Below are 21,328 nucleotides of genomic sequence, written 5' to 3'. Positions count from 1 at the left end.
TTATAAATTGGTTTTTCCATTTTATAATTATCAGAAATTGGCTATTCTAACTTAATTTAATAAAAAATTATATTTTCTTTGCTTAATTTGGTTAGAAATTAACGCTTCTAAGTCAAATCAGTCAAAAATTCTCTTTTCTAATCTTATTTTTCCAAAAAAGAGCTTATCTACCTTAAATTTGTTCAAAAATTAGCTTTTATTTGTTTTAAACAGTCAAAAAGTCGCTTCTTTGATCAAAAAGTGTCAAGGATTGCTTTTTTGTGAGATTAATGTGGTCGAAAATGGTTTTTTTCTTAATTAAAAGTATCAGAAAACTTATTTTATACTAACAATTTTTTCAAAAATACCTTTTGGCATATCTAACACTCAACTATGTCAAAAATTCTTCGGAACTTGTAAAGGAATTAATCCTGAAACTATTTCGATGAATATATTTGAACTCCCAACGTTTTTGAAAGTTCTAAAGTATTTTTTGGAGAAACGCTGAATATGCTTATAAATTAGACACATCATTAATTTAAATGATTAATTAGTTATCGATTGATTGAGTCAACTTTCAGAAAATTAATTAACACTCCATTATCACTTAGTAATACGTTCTAACGAACTGCCCTAAATTATTAATCTAATTTTAACCACTTTCAGACAAAAACTAATTTAACAACAACCCAAGAAAAATCATATAATACAAAATTAATTTATTAGAAAAAATCACAAAAGGGATCAAACTTTCTCCTACTTTTCATCAGTTCATTTTTTATATTCTTTCGTTCACTGCAACCCCTTAATTTAATTTTGACATCTCAAAAGGGGTTTCTTCATTCCATTCTGAGATTTTCATCTTATTTTATCTAGGTTTCTGCAGCTAATTATTATCCCCAGCTTCTAGTTCTTCCCTTTTTTATTTTTTATCATCCCATCCTATTATTTTCGTGAATGTTTGGCTTCTAGTTGGTTCCCTCCAAGTCTCCAACAGCTGCTAGCATTCCTGAAGTTATTTTCCTTTAATTGGGCTTTTCTATTAATGATATCTGATGATATCTTTCGTCTTGTTCGTTACTCACAACATTCGAATTCTAGGGGATGAAATCCAGATGAGAGTGCAGGTTATTTACAACCCAATGGTCACTCACAGCTTCCGAATTCTAAGGGATGAAATCCAGATGAGAGTGCAGGTTATTTACAACCCAATGGTCACTCACAGCTTCCGAATTCTAGGGGATGAAATCCAGATGAGAGTGCAGGTTATTTACAACCCAATGGTCAATCACTGCATCCGAATTCTAGGGGATGAAATCCAGATGAGAGTGCAGGTTATTTACAACCCAATGGTCAATCACTGCATCCGAATTCTAGGGGATGAAATCCAGATGAGAGTGCAGGTTATTTACAACCCAATGGTCACTCACAGCTTCCGAATTCTAGGGGATGAAATCCAGATGAAAGTGCAGGTTATTTACAACCCAATGGTCAATCACTGCATCCGAATTCTAGGGGATGAAATCCAGATGAGAGTGCAGGTTATTTACAACCCAATGGTCAATCACTGCATCCGAATTCTAGGGGATGAAATCCAGATGAAAGTGCAGGTTATTTACAACCCAATGGTCAATCACTGCATCCGAATTCTAGGGGATGAAATCCAGATGAGAGTGCAGGTTATTTACAACCCAATGGTCACTCACAGCTTCCGAATTCTAAGGGATGAAATCCAGATGAGAGTGCAGGTTATTTACAACCCAATGGTCAATCACTGCATCCGAATTCTAGGGGATGAAATCCAGATGAAAGTGCAGGTTATTTACAACCCAATGGTCAATCACAGCTTCCGAATTCTAGGGGATGAAATCCAGATGAGAGTGCAGGTTATTTACAACCCAATGGTCAATCACTGCATCCGAATTCTAGGGGATGAAATCCAGATGAGAGTGCAGGTTATTTACAACCCAATGGTCAATCACTGCATCCAAATTCTAGGGGATGAAATCCAGATGAGAGTGCAGGTTATTTACAACCCAATGGTCACTCACAGCTTCTGAATTCTAAGGGATGAAATCCAGATGAGAGTGCAGGTTATTTACAACCCAATGGTCAATCACAGCTTCCGAATTCTAGGGGATGAAATCCAGATGAGAGTGCAGGTTATTTACAACCCAATGGTCAATCACTGCATCCGAATTCTAGGGGATGAAATCCAGATGAGAGTGCAGGTTATTTACAACCCAATGGTCAATCACAGCTTCCGAATTCTAGGGGATGAAATCCAGATGAGAGTGCAGGTTATTTACAACCCAATGGTCAATCACTGCATCCGAATTCTAGGGGATGAAATCCAGATGAGAGTGCAGGTTATTTACAACCCAATGGTCACTCACAGCTTCTGAATTCTAAGGGATGAAATCCAGATGAGAGTGCAGGTTATTTACAACCCAATGGTCAATCACAGCTTCCGAATTCTAGGGGATGAAATCCAGATGAGAGTGCAGGTTATTTACAACCCAATGGTCAATCACTGCATCCGAATTCTAGGGGATGAAATCCAGATGAGAGTGCAGGTTATTTACAACCCAATGGTCACTCACAGCTTCTGAATTCTAAGGGATGAAATCCAGATGAGAGTGCAGGTTATTTACAACCCAATGGTCAATCACAGCTTCCGAATTCTAGGGGATGAAATCCAGATGAGAGTGCAGGTTATTTACAACCCAATGGTCAATCACTGCATCCGAATTCTAGGGGATGAAATCCAGATGAGAGTGCAGGTTATTTACAACCCAATGGTCAATCACAGCTTCCGAATTCTAGGGGATGAAATCCAGATGAGAGTGCAGGTTATTTACAACCCAATGGTCAATCACTGCATCCGAATTCTAGGGGATGAAATCCAGATGAGAGTGCAGGTTATTTACAACCCAATGGTCACTCACAGCTTCTGAATTCTAAGGGATGAAATCCAGATGAGAGTGCAGGTTATTTACAACCCAATGGTCAATCACAGCTTCCGAATTCTAGGGGATGAAATCCAGATGAGAGTGCAGGTTATTTACAACCCAATGGTCAATCACAGCTTCTGAATTCTAAGGGATGAAATCCAGATGAGAGTGCAGGTTATTTACAACCCAATGGTCAATCACTGCATCCGAATTCTAGGGGATGAAATCCAGATGAAAGTGCAGGTTATTTACAACCCAATGGTCAATCACAGCTTCCGAATTCTAGGGGATGAAATCCAGATGAAAGTGCAGGTTATTTACAACCCAATGGTCACTCACAGCTTCCGAATTCTAGGGGATGAAATCCAGATGAGAGTGCAGTGGCAAACTTATGTCGTTAGGGTTGACTAAAGGATCATTTTCAACATTCTTCTGCCCAGACTTGGGCCATACTTTCTTCGTGTGATGTCTTTTTTGGTCTCTGCTGTCCCATTCACAAATTAAATTGCAGTAGCCCAAGCAAAAGGCTCTAAAATCACCAAAAATTTTCCAAAAATGTTGGCTGATAACAAGTTCGGGTACTGAAGGGTGTGTTTGGACTTGGTGGTGATGTCTTTTGTTTGAATCAAACAAAAATAACAATCATTTACATGATTTTTTGGTTCCGTTCGAATCTTTGGTACACCAAAAGGCAAACGACTAAATTCTTGTTCAGTCCAACCAAGTTGGAGTTTCATACACGTTACTCAACATATATTTGGAAGCCAGGATTTATCTTGGTGGCGCACGGGACAACGAAAATAGTTTTAATGGCGTTTTTCGTTTAATGACGAAAATTTTATTTATTAAAGTGAACAACGTCACGTCTTATGATTCATTCCCTACCGACTTCTGTTTCTTTAACTATTATATTAAAAACAAACTTAAAACGATCTTGAAAATCATTTTACTAAATTGGATAAATTAATGACAGTCGCAGCTGCTCGTTCGCTTTCCGTCCGTTATTGTGGTTGATTAGACATAAACTTCATTGATAATTATACCCTCATCTAATAAAAATTAATTGCTACCCAGCTCGTAACTCTTCCGAATGGTAAAAATATGAATATTAATTATTTATTCGCAAAAAAAAACACGATTTAGAACTAAAATGGTTAACAGCATTCATTTTCTTTTTTATTTAAACCAAATTACCGTGTTTGGTTGTTTGATTGGGGTTAATTTAGTACCGTCAACCTCTAAATTGGTCGTAATTACCTCAAACGCCTCATGCCAATTGTGTTAACCTTCATTTTCCACGATTTGGAAACTTATTTAGGTAACCACCCTCTTCATAGTAGCTTTTTTGACCTAAGAAAGGTTTTAGGTGTTTACCAGGAATGTTATTCCTCTCCGTACATCAACAATACTGCAACAGATCACCACCGATCCTGAAATCATTATGAATACCACCATCATCGCAATATGTCTTGGTGTAGTCACGTGGTCGAACATTTAGACAGTTTAGAGCAAAGAAAAAGAGGTCCCTGTTTTACCGACACTACCGCGGCAGATACTCCGTCCAACATGTCAATTTATCGAGACCGAATCATTTGGTTTTCCGCGCACTGCAATTCGTACATTTCTAAGATACATTTGATGAAGTGAATGAAGAACAGATTATGTATTACAAATTTTCACTTCCTTTATAAATTTGCGTTGAAAAAATAGACCGGAAGGAACTACTACGGTATTAAACTAATTTCATCGAAACTTCTGATGCGAAGAACCGTTTTCGAATTGTTAAAATCTCTCGTTTAATAAAATTATCATTGAGCGAGTTTTTATGATTATAAAAAAAAAAGGTGCTGTAACTTGTTACAAAAGGCCTATGGGGACAACTATCCATTTCGTGCGCTTGTTTTTGAGTAGTTTAAGCGCTTTAGTGATGGCCGAGAGTACACTGAAGATGACTAGTACCCAGGTCGATCTGTGACTGTTTCAACAGTGACAAAAATCAAGCAAATTGCACGTGCAGATCGTTGAATGAGCATCCGGACGATTGACGAGGCTGTAAACGCTGATAAGGAAACGGCTAGAAAAATTTCACACGAGGAATAACACATCTGACCCTGACCAAAAGCTTCATAGGTTAGAAAAAGATTTGCTTTGTAAGGGATCCGATTTGAGCCGATGGAAGTGGTAAAGCAAAAAACTCCTAGAGCTCCTGAAGGCATTCACCGAAGAAGACTGTTTCGATCAATGGAAAAGTGTGTGGCGAGGAAAGGGAAGTATATTGAAGGGGAGCATTCGAAAGTAGAATAATTTTTATAATAAAACCCTTCTCGTTATTTAAGAGCCAGACCTCGTACTGCCTTTCTGCTTTAATAACGTAATTCGCTGCAATATCGACGGTTTTGAGAAAACCGAACATTTTTTGGGTAAAAAAACCTTTCGTAGGAAATTATTGATTCATGAAAATTTTTGTAGAAAATTTCTTAAACTACATTTTTGATTGCTTCACTTTTTCCGAAATTCGGCGTAGATTTCGAGTTATTTGCCAGAAAATCAGCGACTAATTATCGTGTGTTTTGTCTCTAATTGAGCTGTATTCACTGGACTATCATCTCTAATCGAGGCGATAACTTTGTCAATCAATTGAAAGAAAGATTTCGAAGGAATGTGGCTCCGACAGTAGACAAAGTTCTTACCTCGATTAGAGATGATAGTCCAGTGAATACAGCTCAATTAGAGCCAAAATCCCCGAAAATTTTCTGGATTTACGTAGTTCTGAGGCTGCGTTATCGATACAGTAAAAGTTAACATCAAAATTTTGGCTACCAAGTGATATATTTTAAGGATCAGAAAACAATCCCGTTCGTGTTATTTTCCAAAAAAATTTACAAATCTAAATTTTTTGGTAAATGCAATTGAAAAGTATAGACTCTAACGAATAAAACGATGTTTCTTTCGTTCCGACATGTTGAGCCTTCGAGGAGATACAGCAGTTTTTTCTTCAGCCCTCAGACTCTGCGTGGCGCGAAAACTTTTTAGTAAGATGCGACCCCGAAATTTGAGCGCATTTTACAAAGAAATGACAGCTCTTAGAGAAAAATTACACGAAACCTTTTTTGTAGAAAATTTCTTAAACTACATTTTTGATCGCTTCACTTTTTCCGAAATTCGGCGTAGATTTCGAGTTATTTGCGGCCAAAATTTTGATGTTAACTTTCGCTGTATCGATAAAGCACCCTGAGAACTTTGTTAATAATTAAGGAACTTATCACGAACCGCCACTGCATAGTTCAAAAAATTATAATTTTAAAATGAATTCCGGCATTTTTAAACTAAATAGAATTAAATATAATGAAAATAGGATAAAATAATAAATAAAAACAATCGATTAAATCGGATTATATTTTTTTTATGAATAGAATAAGAGCAGGTGTTTGTGACCCTTTTGTTAAGGCGAAGCCCTACCTGTTCACGATGACTCATTATTAAAAACGTCATCTGTTCCGCGTCGACGTAGATACCCACGAACTTAACAGGAAATAATCGTAAACTAAACTATTTTAAAAAAAAAATTATATTTAAAAGTATTCAGAAGAAACATTATTTATTACATGCTGTATGAAAATGTATCTACTCCTATTAGGACGGTCTTACGTATATTTTTATTTCCTGTACCGTAAATTGAACCTGTACAATTGAGATATAATGGTCGGTGATAATTTCAATATCAACCGAGCAAATAACAACCAGTTGATTCACTAATAATTTGATTCGTTCCATTCCTGATTCGAAACTCTTTCAAGTATATCTGACATTTCGTTTTCGTTATTTTCATCAATCTATCGAGAAAATTAGTATCCTAATCTGATGTAAGATCATGTATACAACGTATTTTCGATAAAGTTCACAAAAAGACAAATCCCAATCCAAACTATTCAAGAAATTTACACCTCGACTTTCCTGGCAATTAAAATAAAACGTAACTACGAGAGTTGCTACTTAAATTTTGAGATATGGCAACACCGATGTGAATGTGTCAAATCTGACATTGACATTATGAAGTTTGACGTTTGACATTTTAAATAGTGAACGTACTCTGAACTTGTTGTCATACAAGTTTTATTAATAATTTGATTCGTTCCATTCCTGATTCGAAACTCTTTCAAGTATATCTGACATTTCGTTTTCGTTATTTTCATCAATCTATCGAGAAAATTAGTATCCTAATCTGATGTAAGATCATGTATACAACGTATTTTCGATAAAGTTCACAAAAAGACAAATCCCAATCCAAACTATTCAAGAAATTTACACCTCGACTTTCCTGGCAATTAAAATAAAACGTAACTACGAGAGTTGCTACTTAAATTTTGAGATATGGCAACACCGATGTGAATGTGTCAAATCTGACATTGACATTATGAAGTTTGACGTTTGACATTTTAAATAGTGAACGTACTCTGAACTTGTTGTCATACAAGTTTTATTAATAATTTGATTCGTTCCATTCCTGATTCGAAACTCTTTCAAGTATATCTGACATTTCGTTTTCGTTAATTTCATCAATCTATCAAGAAAATTAGTATCCTAATCTGATGTAAGATCATGTATACAACGTATTTTCGATAAAGTTCACAAAAAGACAAATCCCAATCCAAACTATTCAAGAAATTTACACCTCGACTTTCCTGGCAATTAAAATAAAACGTAACTACGAGAGTTGCTACTTAAATTTTGAGATATGGCAACACCGATGTGAATGTGTCAAATCTGACATTGACATTATGAAGTTTGACGTTTGACATTTTAAATAGTGAACGTACTCTGAACTTGTTGTCATACAAGTTTTATTAATAATTTGATTCGTTCCATTCCTGATTCGAAACTCTTTCAAGTATATCTGACATTTCGTTTTCGTTAATTTCATCAATCTATCAAGAAAATTAGTATCCTAATCTGATGTAAGATCATGTATACAACGTATTTTCGATAAAGTTCACAAAAAGACAAATCCCAATCCAAACTATTCAAGAAATTTACACCTCGACTTTCCTGGCAATTAAAATAAAACGTAACTACGTGAGTTGCTACTTAAATTTTGAGATATGGCAACACCGATGTGAATATGTCAAATCTGACATTGACATCATGAAGTTTGACATTTAAATTGGTGAACGTATTCGGAACGCGAATACGAGTGTTATTTGAGTTGTTTACAGAAACTTGAAACATTTATCTTGGTTAAAAAATGGAAAAACTGCAATTCTATCGTGATCGCCCTTCGTTACAGCATGGATTTCGTGAAGGTCTTCCAAAATCGTCTGTTGTGCCAAAAAATTGATGCAAAGAACAATCGACTTGATGGCTCTTCCAAGAAAAGTTGTTCGGACACGTAGAACGATCAATTGTCTATGGTACACCAGCATTTGTTTGCCAGTAGTGATGGTGAAAACCAGGGAAATCAATCGTAGAAGACGAATGATTCTTCGCCACGATAAACCGAGATTTATTTAAACAAAAACGTTTTTGAACACTCCAGATAAAAAATTGATGAGTCATCCGCCGTACAGTCCTCGTTTGGCACCCAATGATTTCTTCTTATTCCAGCAGATCCATTCCATACCTTAAGAAGCGTTCAAATCACATGTTTTTGAGGTCCCAATAGGATTCATTCTTGTCTTGGTATCCGTCAATGATTTAATTCTTAGTGGACATACATTTCCAACTGTTTATGGGGAATACTGTGTCATAAACCACTTAAACTCAAGATTTGGCCCCCAGTGATTACCATATCTTCCCTGAAATTAATAAATACTTGGGAGGGACGCTGATTTCATCGGAGAAATATCCACGTAGGTATTCAGAAAGTTACACAAATCGAGATCGAAGAACTTGGTGGCATTGAACTTATACCACATCCAGTATTTAGTTCGGATCTTGTACCGACAGATTACTAATTATTCAGATCCGTCGAAAAAATTTGAAATTGAATTTATGAGACACCCTTTATCATTCATTAACGACTTATTCTATTTGTGGTTTTACTGTTAAGGTCCTTACAAGTCAAGTTTAAACCTCAAACGTCAGTTTAAACTACAGATAACGTTTCATAGATGGCGTTTATTGGCGATTTTCGATTTAAACGTTACCGGGTGTGTGTGGTTAGTTTAAACTTTCTAACTTTTCCAAAATGTTATATAGGGTTTTGGTGGATTGATTGAAGATTTGTACTTTATATTTGATGAAATCGACGATGATGATGAAGAAATTATTAACATCGTCGACGAGCCTAAAAAAAACAAAAAGTTGTTCGTTCTATAGTGAATCATTAGATTTTAAATTCCCTCGACAACCGTATCACCCTTTTTGGAGTCGACTGTTTCTATGTAATTATTTACAGTGTTAAACAAAAGTACTTCTACATAAAAATGGTATGATTTTATTTGTTTTTTGTTCGTTTTTGTTTACACAACTTTCTTAAACAAATTTTGTGATTAAACCTGTTTATTATCGGTTTAAATTAGAGTTCAAACCTTGGTTTTACCTTTGTTTGGAAAATTGACCCTAAGTACATCAATTTGATCGACTATACGTACTACTTGCTTCGGTTTTTAGTTAACCAAAGTGCATATTAGTAATTTCGTCGATTTTTATTGACGGGTTTCCCAAACTTACATAATTCCACCCTTTATTTTAACACCCCTCAGTTATTTAATCAATTTAATGAGGGTAACCTTGACCACGATGTTACATACAAACAAAACAAAATTAAACACACCTGAGATATATCAGGATCATTCTTCATTATTTCATCTAGTCTCTGTCCGCTTCCTAGCGTTATTCCTCCGATAAATAATGCGATCCAACGACTCCATAATGAGATCATGTTGATCCGAACGCACATTTAATTATTCTTCTACTCTTTGTGGAGGTTCGTTGACACAAATTACCGTCGCGAGTTACGTAACCGCTTGCACCGTTCGATGGTCTGTAATCCACTGAAGTGGCGGACGTCGCTTGCTATAACATCATCCCCCACTGCGCGTCGTTCTTCGGCGTTCGGAAAATCCGCGCAGTCGATTTTCCCTAGATAGGTAATACATTTAATATCCGGAAAAATCCGGGTATATGAATATCATTCGCTTGTTGATTCTTCTACGTAAAAAATTAACTTGTCAAATTTGGTAAGGAAAATCGAGAAATTATCTACGTATACTTTTTGGGGTAAGAAAACCCCCCCAAAAAAATGTATAGTACAAAAAATTTTTTAGTATTAACAAACTAGAAGAATGTACAAGGGCATTCATTGATAATTGTACATATTTTACATTGAAAATGCCAAGATACAGGGTGTCAAATTATAAAAGTTAGTTTGGTCAGTTTCTTTAAGACTACTTACAGTACATCGTGCAGCAAAGACTCATGCTGTTGTTTTTATAATAAAGACTGACACTGCATCTCAGGAATTAGTCCTGTTTGGACATAAAACAACACCATCACCGGAAATTCGATGGTTGGTTTAAGACCAAAAAGCTATATGCTCCGGAACAGCTTCTTTTCCTCTACAAGGTCCAGATTCATCCATCTTTGGAGTGTTTTTCGCACATTTGGAGATCGGATCTTAAGCATACCCTAAGGATGATCTACTCAATACAGAAGAAAGCAGTTCAGCTTATGGTCGATCCAGAGATGACCACTCTGTTTTAGCAATACTACCGTGTCAAACGCTCTTCCGAGCTGTCCGACATAATCCTACGTACACAGGATAATTCACATTACCCCTATATTTCTAAGGTTTAGGTACAGGAAAATATACATGAATTTGCTTTATTTTTCACCCCTGAATGCATTAAAATAGAAAAAACCGGGTGGTTCTATTTAAAAAAATAAAGAAATTTGATATTTATGAAGTTAAAATTTTGAACACTTTTTATACACACCCTGTATAAAATGAAAAATTTTTCAACATAGATTCAAATACGTCTGACCTTGCTAAAAGCAGTCTGACAGAAACCATTTTCTAATCTTTAAGGGTATTCTCGTAAAAAAATAATTCATAAGGGTCTGCAACGGTCAATTTTTTTACAAATAAATTAATTACTCAAAAACTATGCATTTTTCGAAAAAAGTTTTCAGACAAAAGTATACTAGAATTTTACGTAGATTTCAAAAATGTATTGATATATAGGGTGTTCTATTTAAAATAACAAAGTTACAGTCAACTTCCGGTAGAACCGGAAGTCGGCCATCTTTAAAAATATTTTAGTTAAAAAGATCGTATCCGAAAACCCAAACGTAGAAATTTTCGTGATTCTACTATAAATATTTTCCCATACACAGATAGTTTTAACTCGTCGTGGGACACCCTGTATATTACTACCACTACAACATCTCTTTAGTATCTGAAGACGAAATTCGGGTTATCGTAACGCCCTTAATACCGATTTACTGGTAATATGTTAAGTACCGATCATCAATTCATCTTAATTATAAATATTTGAGTGATAATGAAATTTTAAACACATTGTATAGTAATACAGAAAAAATAATTTTTCCTTTATACACCCTGTGTATTATCCGATGATAATTTTATTCAAGTCAATGTCTAATACTATAAAATATTCAGTCGTTTATTTGCTTTTAAGTTCGAGGGTTAATTTTTTTTTCTTGAAGCGAATAAGTCTATTAAAACTTAGGGGATGTATGCGTGACTAACTGCATTTCTATTCCGCCCGCCCTTTCGATAACAGAAATAGATAACTGGAAAGTGCATTATGCCTAGTTAAATCAATACGGTGAAAATACAAGTTTTTAATCCCTTCGTTAAAAGACACTCGTAGGGGTTGTTTTTATACTATTGTAAATTTACAATAGGGTAAAATTTCATTTAATTTATGTTCTCTTGACATTTCACTATATCAATTTCAGTATAAAGTAGTTTTGTATGAGGAATTATTTCGTGTCGTTCGTAATTACCCACCAAAATGTATAGTAGTGACCAAATTCGTACTAATAATAAAAAAAAAATCGAAAATAAAAAAGTCTGATATAATTTAGTCTGATTTTGATAACAATCAATGTTGCAACACTGAAAATCGATGAAGCACAGTTACCAACGTTTAGAATATAATTTCCCAGTCTACGAGTAATGATTTCACGTACATTTATGATTTAATTTGGGGTAACTTTGACAAAATCGAATTTTAAGAAAAATTTTCGTTAAACATTGCGTTTTCTGCGTTCAACTGACGACAAGACATCGAAAAATCAATATTTCTTTATAGAACAGAGTTTAAAAATTCCTCAGCGTCGGTTTCGTAGACATTAAGAAATTCGCGAGTCGCTTCCACAATTTGCAGATGCTGCACGGTTACCAACGTTTAGAATGTAATTTGCCAGTGTACGAGTAATGATTTCACGTACATTTATGATTTAATTTGGGGTAACTTTGACAAAATCGAATTTTAAGAAAAATTTTCGTTAAACATTGCGTTTTCTGCGTTCAACTGACGACAAGACATCGAAAAATCAATATTTCTTTATAGAACGGAGTCTAAAAATTCCTCAGCGTCGGTTTCGTAGACATTAAGAAATTCGCGAATGATTTAATTTGGGGGAACTTTGACAAAATCGAATTTTAAGTAAAATTTTTGTTAAACATTGCGTTTTCTGCGTTCAACTAATGACAAGACATCAAAAAATCAATATTTCTTTATAGATCAGAGTCTAAAAATTCCTCACCGTCGGTTTCGTAGACATTAAGAAATTCGCGAGTCGCTTCCACACTCTGACAGATGCAGCACGGTTACCAACGTTTTGAATCTAATTTCCCAGAGTACGAGTAATGATTTCACGTATATGTTTGATGTTTAAAACAGTTATCACGTGTTAACCTATTCCCGCGAAGTAATAATAGTTTCGAATCTGCTATTTCCTTCTTTTTTTGGTTGTAGATCGATCGCAAATTTTTTTATTTTTTATTCTTCATTTCTGCCACACTGAAGTGGGGTAAATTTGTTGTTTCAACCCCTTGTTTGTGTCTATAAGCAACCGATTTGAAATTCCACACACTCGTCAGTTTGGTACTTTTGGTTAAATTTGTGGTTTCACTTAATCACTTTGACATTTTCGAAACGAATTAGAAGAAATAGAAAAAAATCTACAGGGTGTGCCAGGAAAATAATGTTGTGACATAAAAAATTTTTTTACGAATGTCTCTTTTTGGCGAACGGTTTCCTTGGCATGTACAACGATCTAAATCGTAAATTTGAGCAAATGGGACCTTTTTGTTAAAGAATCGATCAAAAAATTCATTTTTGATCTTTTGATTGTACAGGTTGTCCCGGTGAAAAATTCGGATTGTTGACCATTGGGCTTGTGCCGCCCCTGGCCTTCAGAAATGGACATAGAATTTTATATTCCGCCACTAAGAACATACGTAATCATCCATTAAAAATTCATATTGGTCGAATTTATAATTTTGAAAACATATTTAAATATAAATTTTGATTTCGCAGCTTTCAAGACCTATAACTCAGAAACGAGGTGTCGTACGAGAAATTTTTTTGGTAATTTCTATTTCGTTAAACAAGAATATATATAGGGCGCGGAAACCATCCCTTCAGGTCCTTTTTTTTTCGTTTATGGAATTAAATAATAAAAATAATCTAACCTAACCTAAAAATTATATATTATATTCTTGTAGAGCTCAATTTTCTCTACTAAACAAAAAGATTTTTTCGAAATCGGAGGGGTATAAATCAATCTAGATAATTACCGAAAAATTTTCTCATACGACCCCTCGTTTCTGAGTTATAGGTCTTGAAAGTTGCCAAATTAGAACTTTTATTCAAGTATATTGAGTTATGAGCCGCCCCTGGCCTTCAGATAGTAGTGTAGTAGTATAATTTAGAAAATATACTTGAATATAAATTCTGATTTCGCAATTTTAAAAGCCCATAACTCGGAAACGAACAGTTTTTTTCATATCACCACTGATTCGTTCAAAATCACTCGTCCGTTGCTCGGTCGAGCACTCGGCAAGTGTAATATAGCCTTTAGCTGTCATAATTACCAACTTAACGTCTACACAGATCCGGCGCAGCCCACTTTAGGTGTGATTTAATTCGTAATTTAGTTGGTTTGATTTACAGGGAAGGTTGAAAATAAAAAAAAAACATTTCCACGTTATTCTCTTTTATTTTGTGAAAATTACATAACTATGATAGTTTTTGTCATCACATTTTATGTAAAATACAGTAGTGATAAAAACTAGATTTAGATATACACATTAAAAGATGAAGAAAAAACGTACTGACTAAAAATGTACACGTCGATTTCCAAAAATGATATAGTGGAAAATAAGAAAATTGTCACCTGCAATTTTACCGTTTTAACTTATTCATCAGGTGGTTGGTACAAATATAAAATACGGTTTAGAGTACAACTAAATCGGAGCAACTCCTTTGCCAATTGAAGAAAAACGGATTTAGGGAAAAAGGAGACCATTCTAAATACAATTTTTATCCTCGAAGAACTACAAAATGGAGCAACTGCCTCGCGATTATCTCAGGCGCAAGAATTTAAGGTGTCCGATCATTTTAATGGACTCCTGCTGCAATAATAAGAATAGCTAACGAGCAATCGACTGGTGACTTTAACCACCTGGTACTAGAAAGAAAGGATTGATCGGAATAGCACCACAAAATAATCGAATTTTCCGCGTTTGCCTACCATTTTCCCAACCGAGGTAATCTTAAGAGCTGTCTTACAAGCCGAAACGTTTGCTCTAGACTTGTGTTGAGAGTGCAACAAAGTCCTACAAGAGCTGGTGAGTGATAGCCGCAAATTCCAGCTCGTTTGGATATCAGGTCACTTTAGGCAACGACGAAGCGAACTTGTTCGCCGAATTGGGATCGGCAAATTTGCAACTAGACCCAGAATCCTTTCTTGGTGTTTACAAGACAAACTTTGTGGAGATAGCTAGAGAAACGAGTGTGGGACAACCTAAGGCATACATAGATAGACGTTCGGCTTCTATTACCAATTAAATAGGCGCCAAATTAAACTGGAACAGGAAATGGTCGCCGTTTCCATAGTATAAACATCACGGATGACCCGGAGTGCTACTAGTAAAATGGAGGAGGAAGAAACTGTAGACCGCGTTAACTGTACGGTTAAAACATTTGGGGAATCCTCACAACTTGAGGAGTTATCCAAAAAAGGTTCAAAATGTAGCGCTTTTCAAAGGACAAACGTTTTTTCGCGATCAAAATTTTTATTTTCAATTTTACACAAACATGAACACTTTCACCGAACCTGTGAGATTTATCAAAAAACTTCTTCTTCTTCTCCGTGTTTTAGGAAGGAAGTTTTAGATTTAAATAAATTTAAATAAAGGGTGTTCCTATTGAAAATTCCAAATTTGGTGTCGATACTAAAGAATTAGGACACCCTATATAATCTAAACATTCATTCGAATACAAAGAACCTTATATTTGACACCCTGTACAAATTCCATTGAAAAAAATTGAAAATAAGAAAGTTGAGATGCAAAAAAATTTTCAATTATCTTATCAGAAACGATATCAAATTTCAAAAAGGATTTTTTTTATCAGATTACCATTTAAAAATACTAAATTTTCCAAAAAAAATCGTTGAATTCGGAATATTATTTAAAAAATTTGAAATTACTAAACAGAAAGTTGGTTTTTGACTCGTATATTTAGAATAATCGCAAGATCTAAGACTTTTGTAGAATACAGGATGTTCCGTTTATCGGAAAATTTTTTTCAACCACCTAGTCAAAGTCAAGTACGTCGATTTGGTTGTTTTATACCAAAACAAATTAAAAATTATATAAATTTTAAAGTTAAAATCTTCTTACTTTCGAACTAGCCTCAAATAATATCAATTGCTAAGAAATCGAGATAAATATGAAATTAACAAACGTAGCTTAACAAGTAAACAAAAACTTTATATTTACATGATAAAATTGTTTTTGTAAATCGTCGTAATAATGAAATTGTTAATAATGGAACGATTGTATAAAAATTAAACACTCTGTACAGGTCTAACTATTTGACGAACATATTCGTTACTGCGCACGTGCGCCATCTACCACGACACGCACGAAACAATCGATATAATAAAGGCAAAATTTCCAGATCGTTCCTCATTACTAATAGACCCTTCAAAGTGTTCTTCAAATTTGATATAAATTTACATTATTTAGAATCCGCTTTCCGCATCTACCTTCACGATGAATTGAACGCTCGCGAACAGTTGAAAGATCGCGATCGTTTTAAATTTCACGATGAGTTGAACGCTCGCGAACAGTTGAAAGATCGCGATCATTTTAACCTTCACGATGAGTTGAACGCTCGCGAACAGTTGAAAGAAAGATCGCGATCGTTTTAACCTTCACGATGAGTTGAACGCTCGCGAACATTTGAAAGATCGCGATCATTTTAAATTTCACGGTGAGTTGAACGCTCGCGAACAGTTGAAAGATCGCGATCATTTTAAATTTCACGGTGAGTTGAACGCTCGCGAACAGTTGAAAGAAAGATCGCGATCGTTTTAACCTTCACGATGAGTTGAACGCTCGCGAACAGTTGAAAGATCGCGATCGTTTTAACCTTCACGACGAGTTGAACGCTCGCGAACATTTGAAAGATCGCGATCATTTTAAATTTCACGATGAGTTGAACGCTCGCGAACAGTTGAAAGATCGCGATCATTTTAACCTTCACGATGAGTTGAACGCTCGCGAACAGTTGAAAGATCGCGATCGTTTTAACCTTCACGATGAGTTGAACGCTCGCGAACAGTTGAAAGATCGCGATCATTTTAAATTTCACGGTGAGTTGAACGCTCGCGAACAGTTGAAAGATCGCGATCATTTTAAATTTCACGGTGAGTTGAACGCTCGCGAACAGTTGAAAGATCGCGATCGTTTTAACCTTCACGATGAGTTGAACGCTCGCGAACAGTTGAAAGATCGCGATCGTTTTAACCTTCACGATGAGTTGAACGCTCGCGAACAGTTGAAAGAAAGATCGCGATCGTTTTAACCTTCACGATGAGTTGAACGCTCGCGAACATTTGAAAGATCGCGATCGTTTTAACCTTCACGATGAGTTGAACGCTCGCGAACATTTGAAAGATCGCGATCATTTTAAATTTCACGGTGAGTTGAACGCTCGCGAACAGTTGAAAGATCGCGATCATTTTAAATTTCACGGTGAGTTGAACGCTCGCGAACAGTTGAACGCTCGCGAACAGTTGAAAGATCGCGATCGTTTTAACCTTTACGATGAGTTGAACGCTCGCGAACAGTTGAAAGAAAGATCGCGATCGTTTTAACCTTCACGATGAGTTGAACGCTCGCGAACATTTGAAAGATCGCGATCGTTTTAACCTTCACGATGAGTTGAACGCTCGCGAACATTTGAAAGATCGCGATCATTTTAAATTTCACGGTGAGTTGAACGCTCGCGAACAGTTGAAAGATCGCGATCATTTTAAATTTCACGGTGAGTTGAACGCTCGCGAACAGTTGAACGCTCGCGAACAGTTGAAAGATCGCGATCGTTTTAACCTTTACGATGAGTTGAACGCTCGCGAACAGTTGAAAGAAAGATCGCGATCGTTTTAACCTTCACGATGAGTTGAACGCTCGCGAACATTTGAAAGATCGCGATCGTTTTAACCTTCACGATGAGTTGAACGCTCGCGAACATTTGAAAGATCGCGATCATTTTAAATTTCACGGTGAGTTGAACGCTCGCGAACAGTTGAAAGAAAGATCGCGATCGTTTTAACCTTCACGATGAGTTGAACGCTCGCGAACATTTGAAAGATCGCGATCGTTTTAACCTTCACGATGAGTTGAACGCTCGCGAACAGTTGAAAGATCGCGATCATTTTAAATTTCACGGTGAGTTGAACGCTCGCGAACAGTTGAACGCTCGCGAACAGTTGAAAGATCGCGATCGTTTTAACCTTTACGATGAGTTGAACGCTCGCGAACAGTTGAAAGAAAGATCGCGATCGTTTTAACCTTCACGATGAGTTGAACGCTCGCGAACATTTGAAAGATCGCGATCGTTTTAACCTTCACGATGAGTTGAACGCTCGCGAACATTTGAAAGATCGCGATCATTTTAAATTTCACGGTGAGTTGAACGCTCGCGAACAGTTGAAAGATCGCGATCATTTTAAATTTCACGGTGAGTTGAACGCTCGCGAACAGTTGAACGCTCGCGAACAGTTGAAAGATCGCGATCGTTTTAACCTTTACGATGAGTTGAACGCTCGCGAACAGTTGAAAGAAAGATCGCGATCGTTTTAACCTTCACGATGAGTTGAACGCTCGCGAACATTTGAAAGATCGCGATCGTTTTAACCTTCACGATGAGTTGAACGCTCGCGAACATTTGAAAGATCGCGATCATTTTAAATTTCACGGTGAGTTGAACGCTCGCGAACAGTTGAACGCTCGCGAACAGTTGAAAGATCGCGATCGTTTTAACCTTTACGATGAGTTGAACGCTCGCGAACAGTTGAAAGAAAGATCGCGATCGTTTTAACCTTCACGATGAGTTGAACGCTCGCGAACATTTGAAAGATCGCGATCGTTTTAACCTTCACGATGAGTTGAACGCTCGCGAACATTTGAAAGATCGCGATCATTTTAAATTTCACGGTGAGTTGAACGCTCGCGAACAGTTGAAAGATCGCGATCATTTTAAATTTCACGGTGAGTTGAACGCTCGCAAACAGTTGAAAGAAAGATCGCGATCGTTTTAACCTTCACGATGAATTGAACGCTCGCGAACAGTTGAAAGATCGCGATCGTTTTAAATTTCACGATGAATTGAACGCTCGCGAACAGTTGAAAGATCGCGATCGTTTTAACCTTCACGATGAATTGAACGCTCGCGAACAGTTGAAAGATCGCGATCGTTTTAACCTTCACGATGAGTTGAACGCTCGCGAACAGTTGAAAGATCGCGATCGTTTTAACCTTCACGATGAGTTGAACGCTCGCGAACAGTTGAAAGATCGCGATCGTTTTAACCTTCACGATGAGTTGAACGCTCGCGAACAGTTGAAAGATCGCGATCGTTTTAACCTTCACGACGAGTTGAACGCTCGCGAACATTTGAAAGATCGCGATCATTTTAAATTTCACGATGAGTTGAAAGATCGCGAACAGTTGAAAGATCGCGATCGTTTTAACCTTCACGATGGGTTGAACGCTCGCGAACAGTTGAAAGATCGCGATCGTTTTAAATTTCACGATGAATTGAACGCTCGCGAACAGTTGAAAGATCGCGATCATTTTAACCTTCACGATGAGTTGAACGCTCGCGAACAGTTGAAAGATCGCGATCGTTTTAACCTTCACGATGAGTTGAACGCTCGCGAACAGTTGAAAGATCGCGATCATTTTAAATTTCACGGTGAGTTGAACGCTCGCGAACAGTTGAAAGATCGCGATCATTTTAAATTTCACGGTGAGTTGAACGCTCGCGAACAGTTGAAAGATCGCGATCGTTTTAACCTTCACGATGAGTTGAACGCTCGCGAACAGTTGAAAGATCGCGATCGTTTTAACCTTCACGATGAGTTGAACGCTCGCGAACAGTTGAAAGAAAGATCGCGATCGTTTTAACCTTCACGATGAGTTGAACGCTCGCGAACATTTGAAAGATCGCGATCGTTTTAACCTTCACGATGAGTTGAACGCTCGCGAACATTTGAAAGATCGCGATCATTTTAAATTTCACGATGAGTTGAACGCTCGCGAACAGTTGAAAGATCGCGATCGTTTTAACCTTCACGATGAGTTGAACGCTCGCGAACAGTTGAAAGATCGCGATCATTTTAAATTTCACGATGAGTTGAACGCTCGCGAACAGTTGAAAGATCGCGATCGTTTTAACCTTCACGATGAGTTGAACGCTCGCGAACAGTTGAAAGATCGCGATTGTTTTAACCTTCACGATGAATTGAACGCTCGCGAACAGTTGAAAGAAAGATCGCGATCGTTTTAACCTTCACGATGAGTTGAACGCTCGCGAACAGTTGAAAGAAAGATCGCGATTGTTTTAACCTTCACGATGAGTTGAACGCTCGCGAACAGTTGAAAGATCGCGATCGTTTTAACCTTCACGATGAGTTGAACGCTCGCGAACAGTTGAAAGATCGCGATCGTTTTAACCTTCACGATGAGTTGAACGCTCGCGAACAGTTGAAAGATCGCGATGGATGCGGAAAGTGGTTTAAGCGATTACATACGGGGTGTGCAAACGATATTTACAAAATAATTAAAATACTTAAAAATAGGAAGAAGTATTATATAAATATTATTTATATTATATTCATATATTTTCTCAAAGTAATCACACGAAATTGTACTCGAAGCGTGTAAATTGAATGCGTCTATAAATTTTTTGAATGTTATTTGAATAAAAGAAAAAAATATTTTTAAAATTAACCGATCGGCAGTATGATAAATGTGACGTTCGTATTTTATTTAATCCAATTGGCGCGGAGCTGAATCCATGTGACTTATAGCAACAGCACGATTAGCTTTAAGCGATATAACCTACCAAATAGTTTCTGGGCAACTGTCCAGTACGACGTCTGCGAGCTATAAAAAAATTATTTATATTTTAATATATTTCGACGGTTATTTTCATACAACCGAAACATTCTATTTTTATGAAAGTAAAACTTTTTGTATCCCAATACTATTAATAACAATTTACAGGGGTATGCCGATATATAGTAATGTAAACCTTTTTTCGCCATTGCCGACTAATTTTTGAAACCTTTCAACTAAATCTCTTACCGTTTTTAACTTTTAGAATCTTTATTTTAAATAAAAAATTGAGTCTCCCAAATGAATTGTCTCGTTCTCAATTATCCTAACATACTTTTAACCATTTCGTAACCAATTACATCCATTTTAAACGAGCTCTATATCATTAATTTCAACGTTGCTAGTTCAAATGACATTTGACACATAGTCTTTTGAAAGTTGGTACGTCATACGGATTTGACAATGGTAGCGCCATCTGTGTGTTAGTCAAACGACTTATTTAGTGATGTTATACATCTACAATAGAAACGGGAATACCAAGTTCGAGAAAAGAAGGTGGATTTGTTGGGTAACATGTTTGCGTCACATTCAATTCAACAAACTACCACCCAGCCTGCCTGGTGCTGGTTCATCAATGCCAAATATAGGATTTCGACATGTGACAAAACTTCTCAAAGGTTTGGACATCAATAAAGCTACTGGACCCGATGGAATACCACCAATCGTATTGAACAAGTTATTTCCCAGCAAATTGGAAACTTGCTTGGGTTCAAACGATACTATAGAG

At 36.4% G+C, this 21,328-nt stretch overlaps 3 protein-coding genes and 1 long non-coding RNA gene across 14 annotated transcripts in view; 1 reads left to right on the top strand and 3 right to left on the bottom strand.

Annotated features, from left to right (window-relative positions):
- LOC130447147 (fasciclin-1) overlaps window positions 1–9,927 on the bottom strand; it is a 35,184-nt gene extending 25,257 nt beyond the window's left edge. For all 4 annotated transcript variants that reach the window (XM_056783823.1, XM_056783824.1, XM_056783825.1 and 1 more), the window contains exon 1: window positions 9,706–9,927. In XM_056783823.1, the coding sequence (XP_056639801.1) occupies window positions 9,706–9,831 (126 nt within the window). In that variant the 5' untranslated portion in view covers window positions 9,832–9,927. The remainder of the gene's footprint in view (window positions 1–9,705) is intronic.
- A 4,179-nt stretch (window positions 9,928–14,106) lies between these two features.
- Window positions 14,107–16,564, bottom strand: LOC130447146 (uncharacterized). The gene is made up of 2 exons (XR_008910212.1): window positions 16,514–16,564; window positions 14,107–16,289 (listed from the first exon to the last, which is right to left on the bottom strand). It is a non-coding gene; the product is annotated as an uncharacterized LOC130447146 (long non-coding RNA).
- A 2,018-nt stretch (window positions 16,565–18,582) lies between these two features.
- LOC130447136 (serine/threonine-protein kinase prpf4B-like) lies at window positions 18,583–19,990 on the top strand. The gene is made up of 3 exons (XM_056783793.1): window positions 18,583–18,586; window positions 18,725–19,396; window positions 19,647–19,990. The coding sequence occupies exons 1-3, from the start codon at window positions 18,583–18,585 to the stop codon at window positions 19,988–19,990; spliced, it is 1,020 nt and encodes a 339-aa protein (XP_056639771.1).
- Window positions 19,991–20,302: 312 nt separating this feature from the next.
- The window catches only part of LOC130447145 (tropomodulin), a 64,855-nt gene continuing 63,829 nt past the window's right edge, over window positions 20,303–21,328 (bottom strand). For all 8 annotated transcript variants that reach the window (XM_056783815.1, XM_056783819.1, XM_056783817.1 and 5 more), the window contains one exon: window positions 20,303–20,589. Coding sequence is in view for 1 of the 8 variants with exons in the window: in XM_056783817.1 (XP_056639795.1) it covers window positions 20,531–20,589 (59 nt within the window). In the remaining 7 variants the exon portion in view is untranslated. The remainder of the gene's footprint in view (window positions 20,590–21,328) is intronic.

Source organism: Diorhabda sublineata, chromosome 7, assembly GCF_026230105.1.
Source record: "Diorhabda sublineata isolate icDioSubl1.1 chromosome 7, icDioSubl1.1, whole genome shotgun sequence".
In the NCBI taxonomy this organism is placed as follows: Eukaryota; Metazoa; Arthropoda; class Insecta; order Coleoptera; family Chrysomelidae; genus Diorhabda; species Diorhabda sublineata.
This window is presented reverse-complemented; position numbering and strand designations above follow the sequence as displayed.

Excerpts from the sequence above, each read along its gene's own strand:
- LOC130447136 (XM_056783793.1), top strand. Across the intron at positions 19,397-19,646 it reads CGATCATTTTAAATTTCACG|ATCGCGATCGTTTTAACCTT; the intron begins GTGAGTTGAACG and ends AACATTTGAAAG.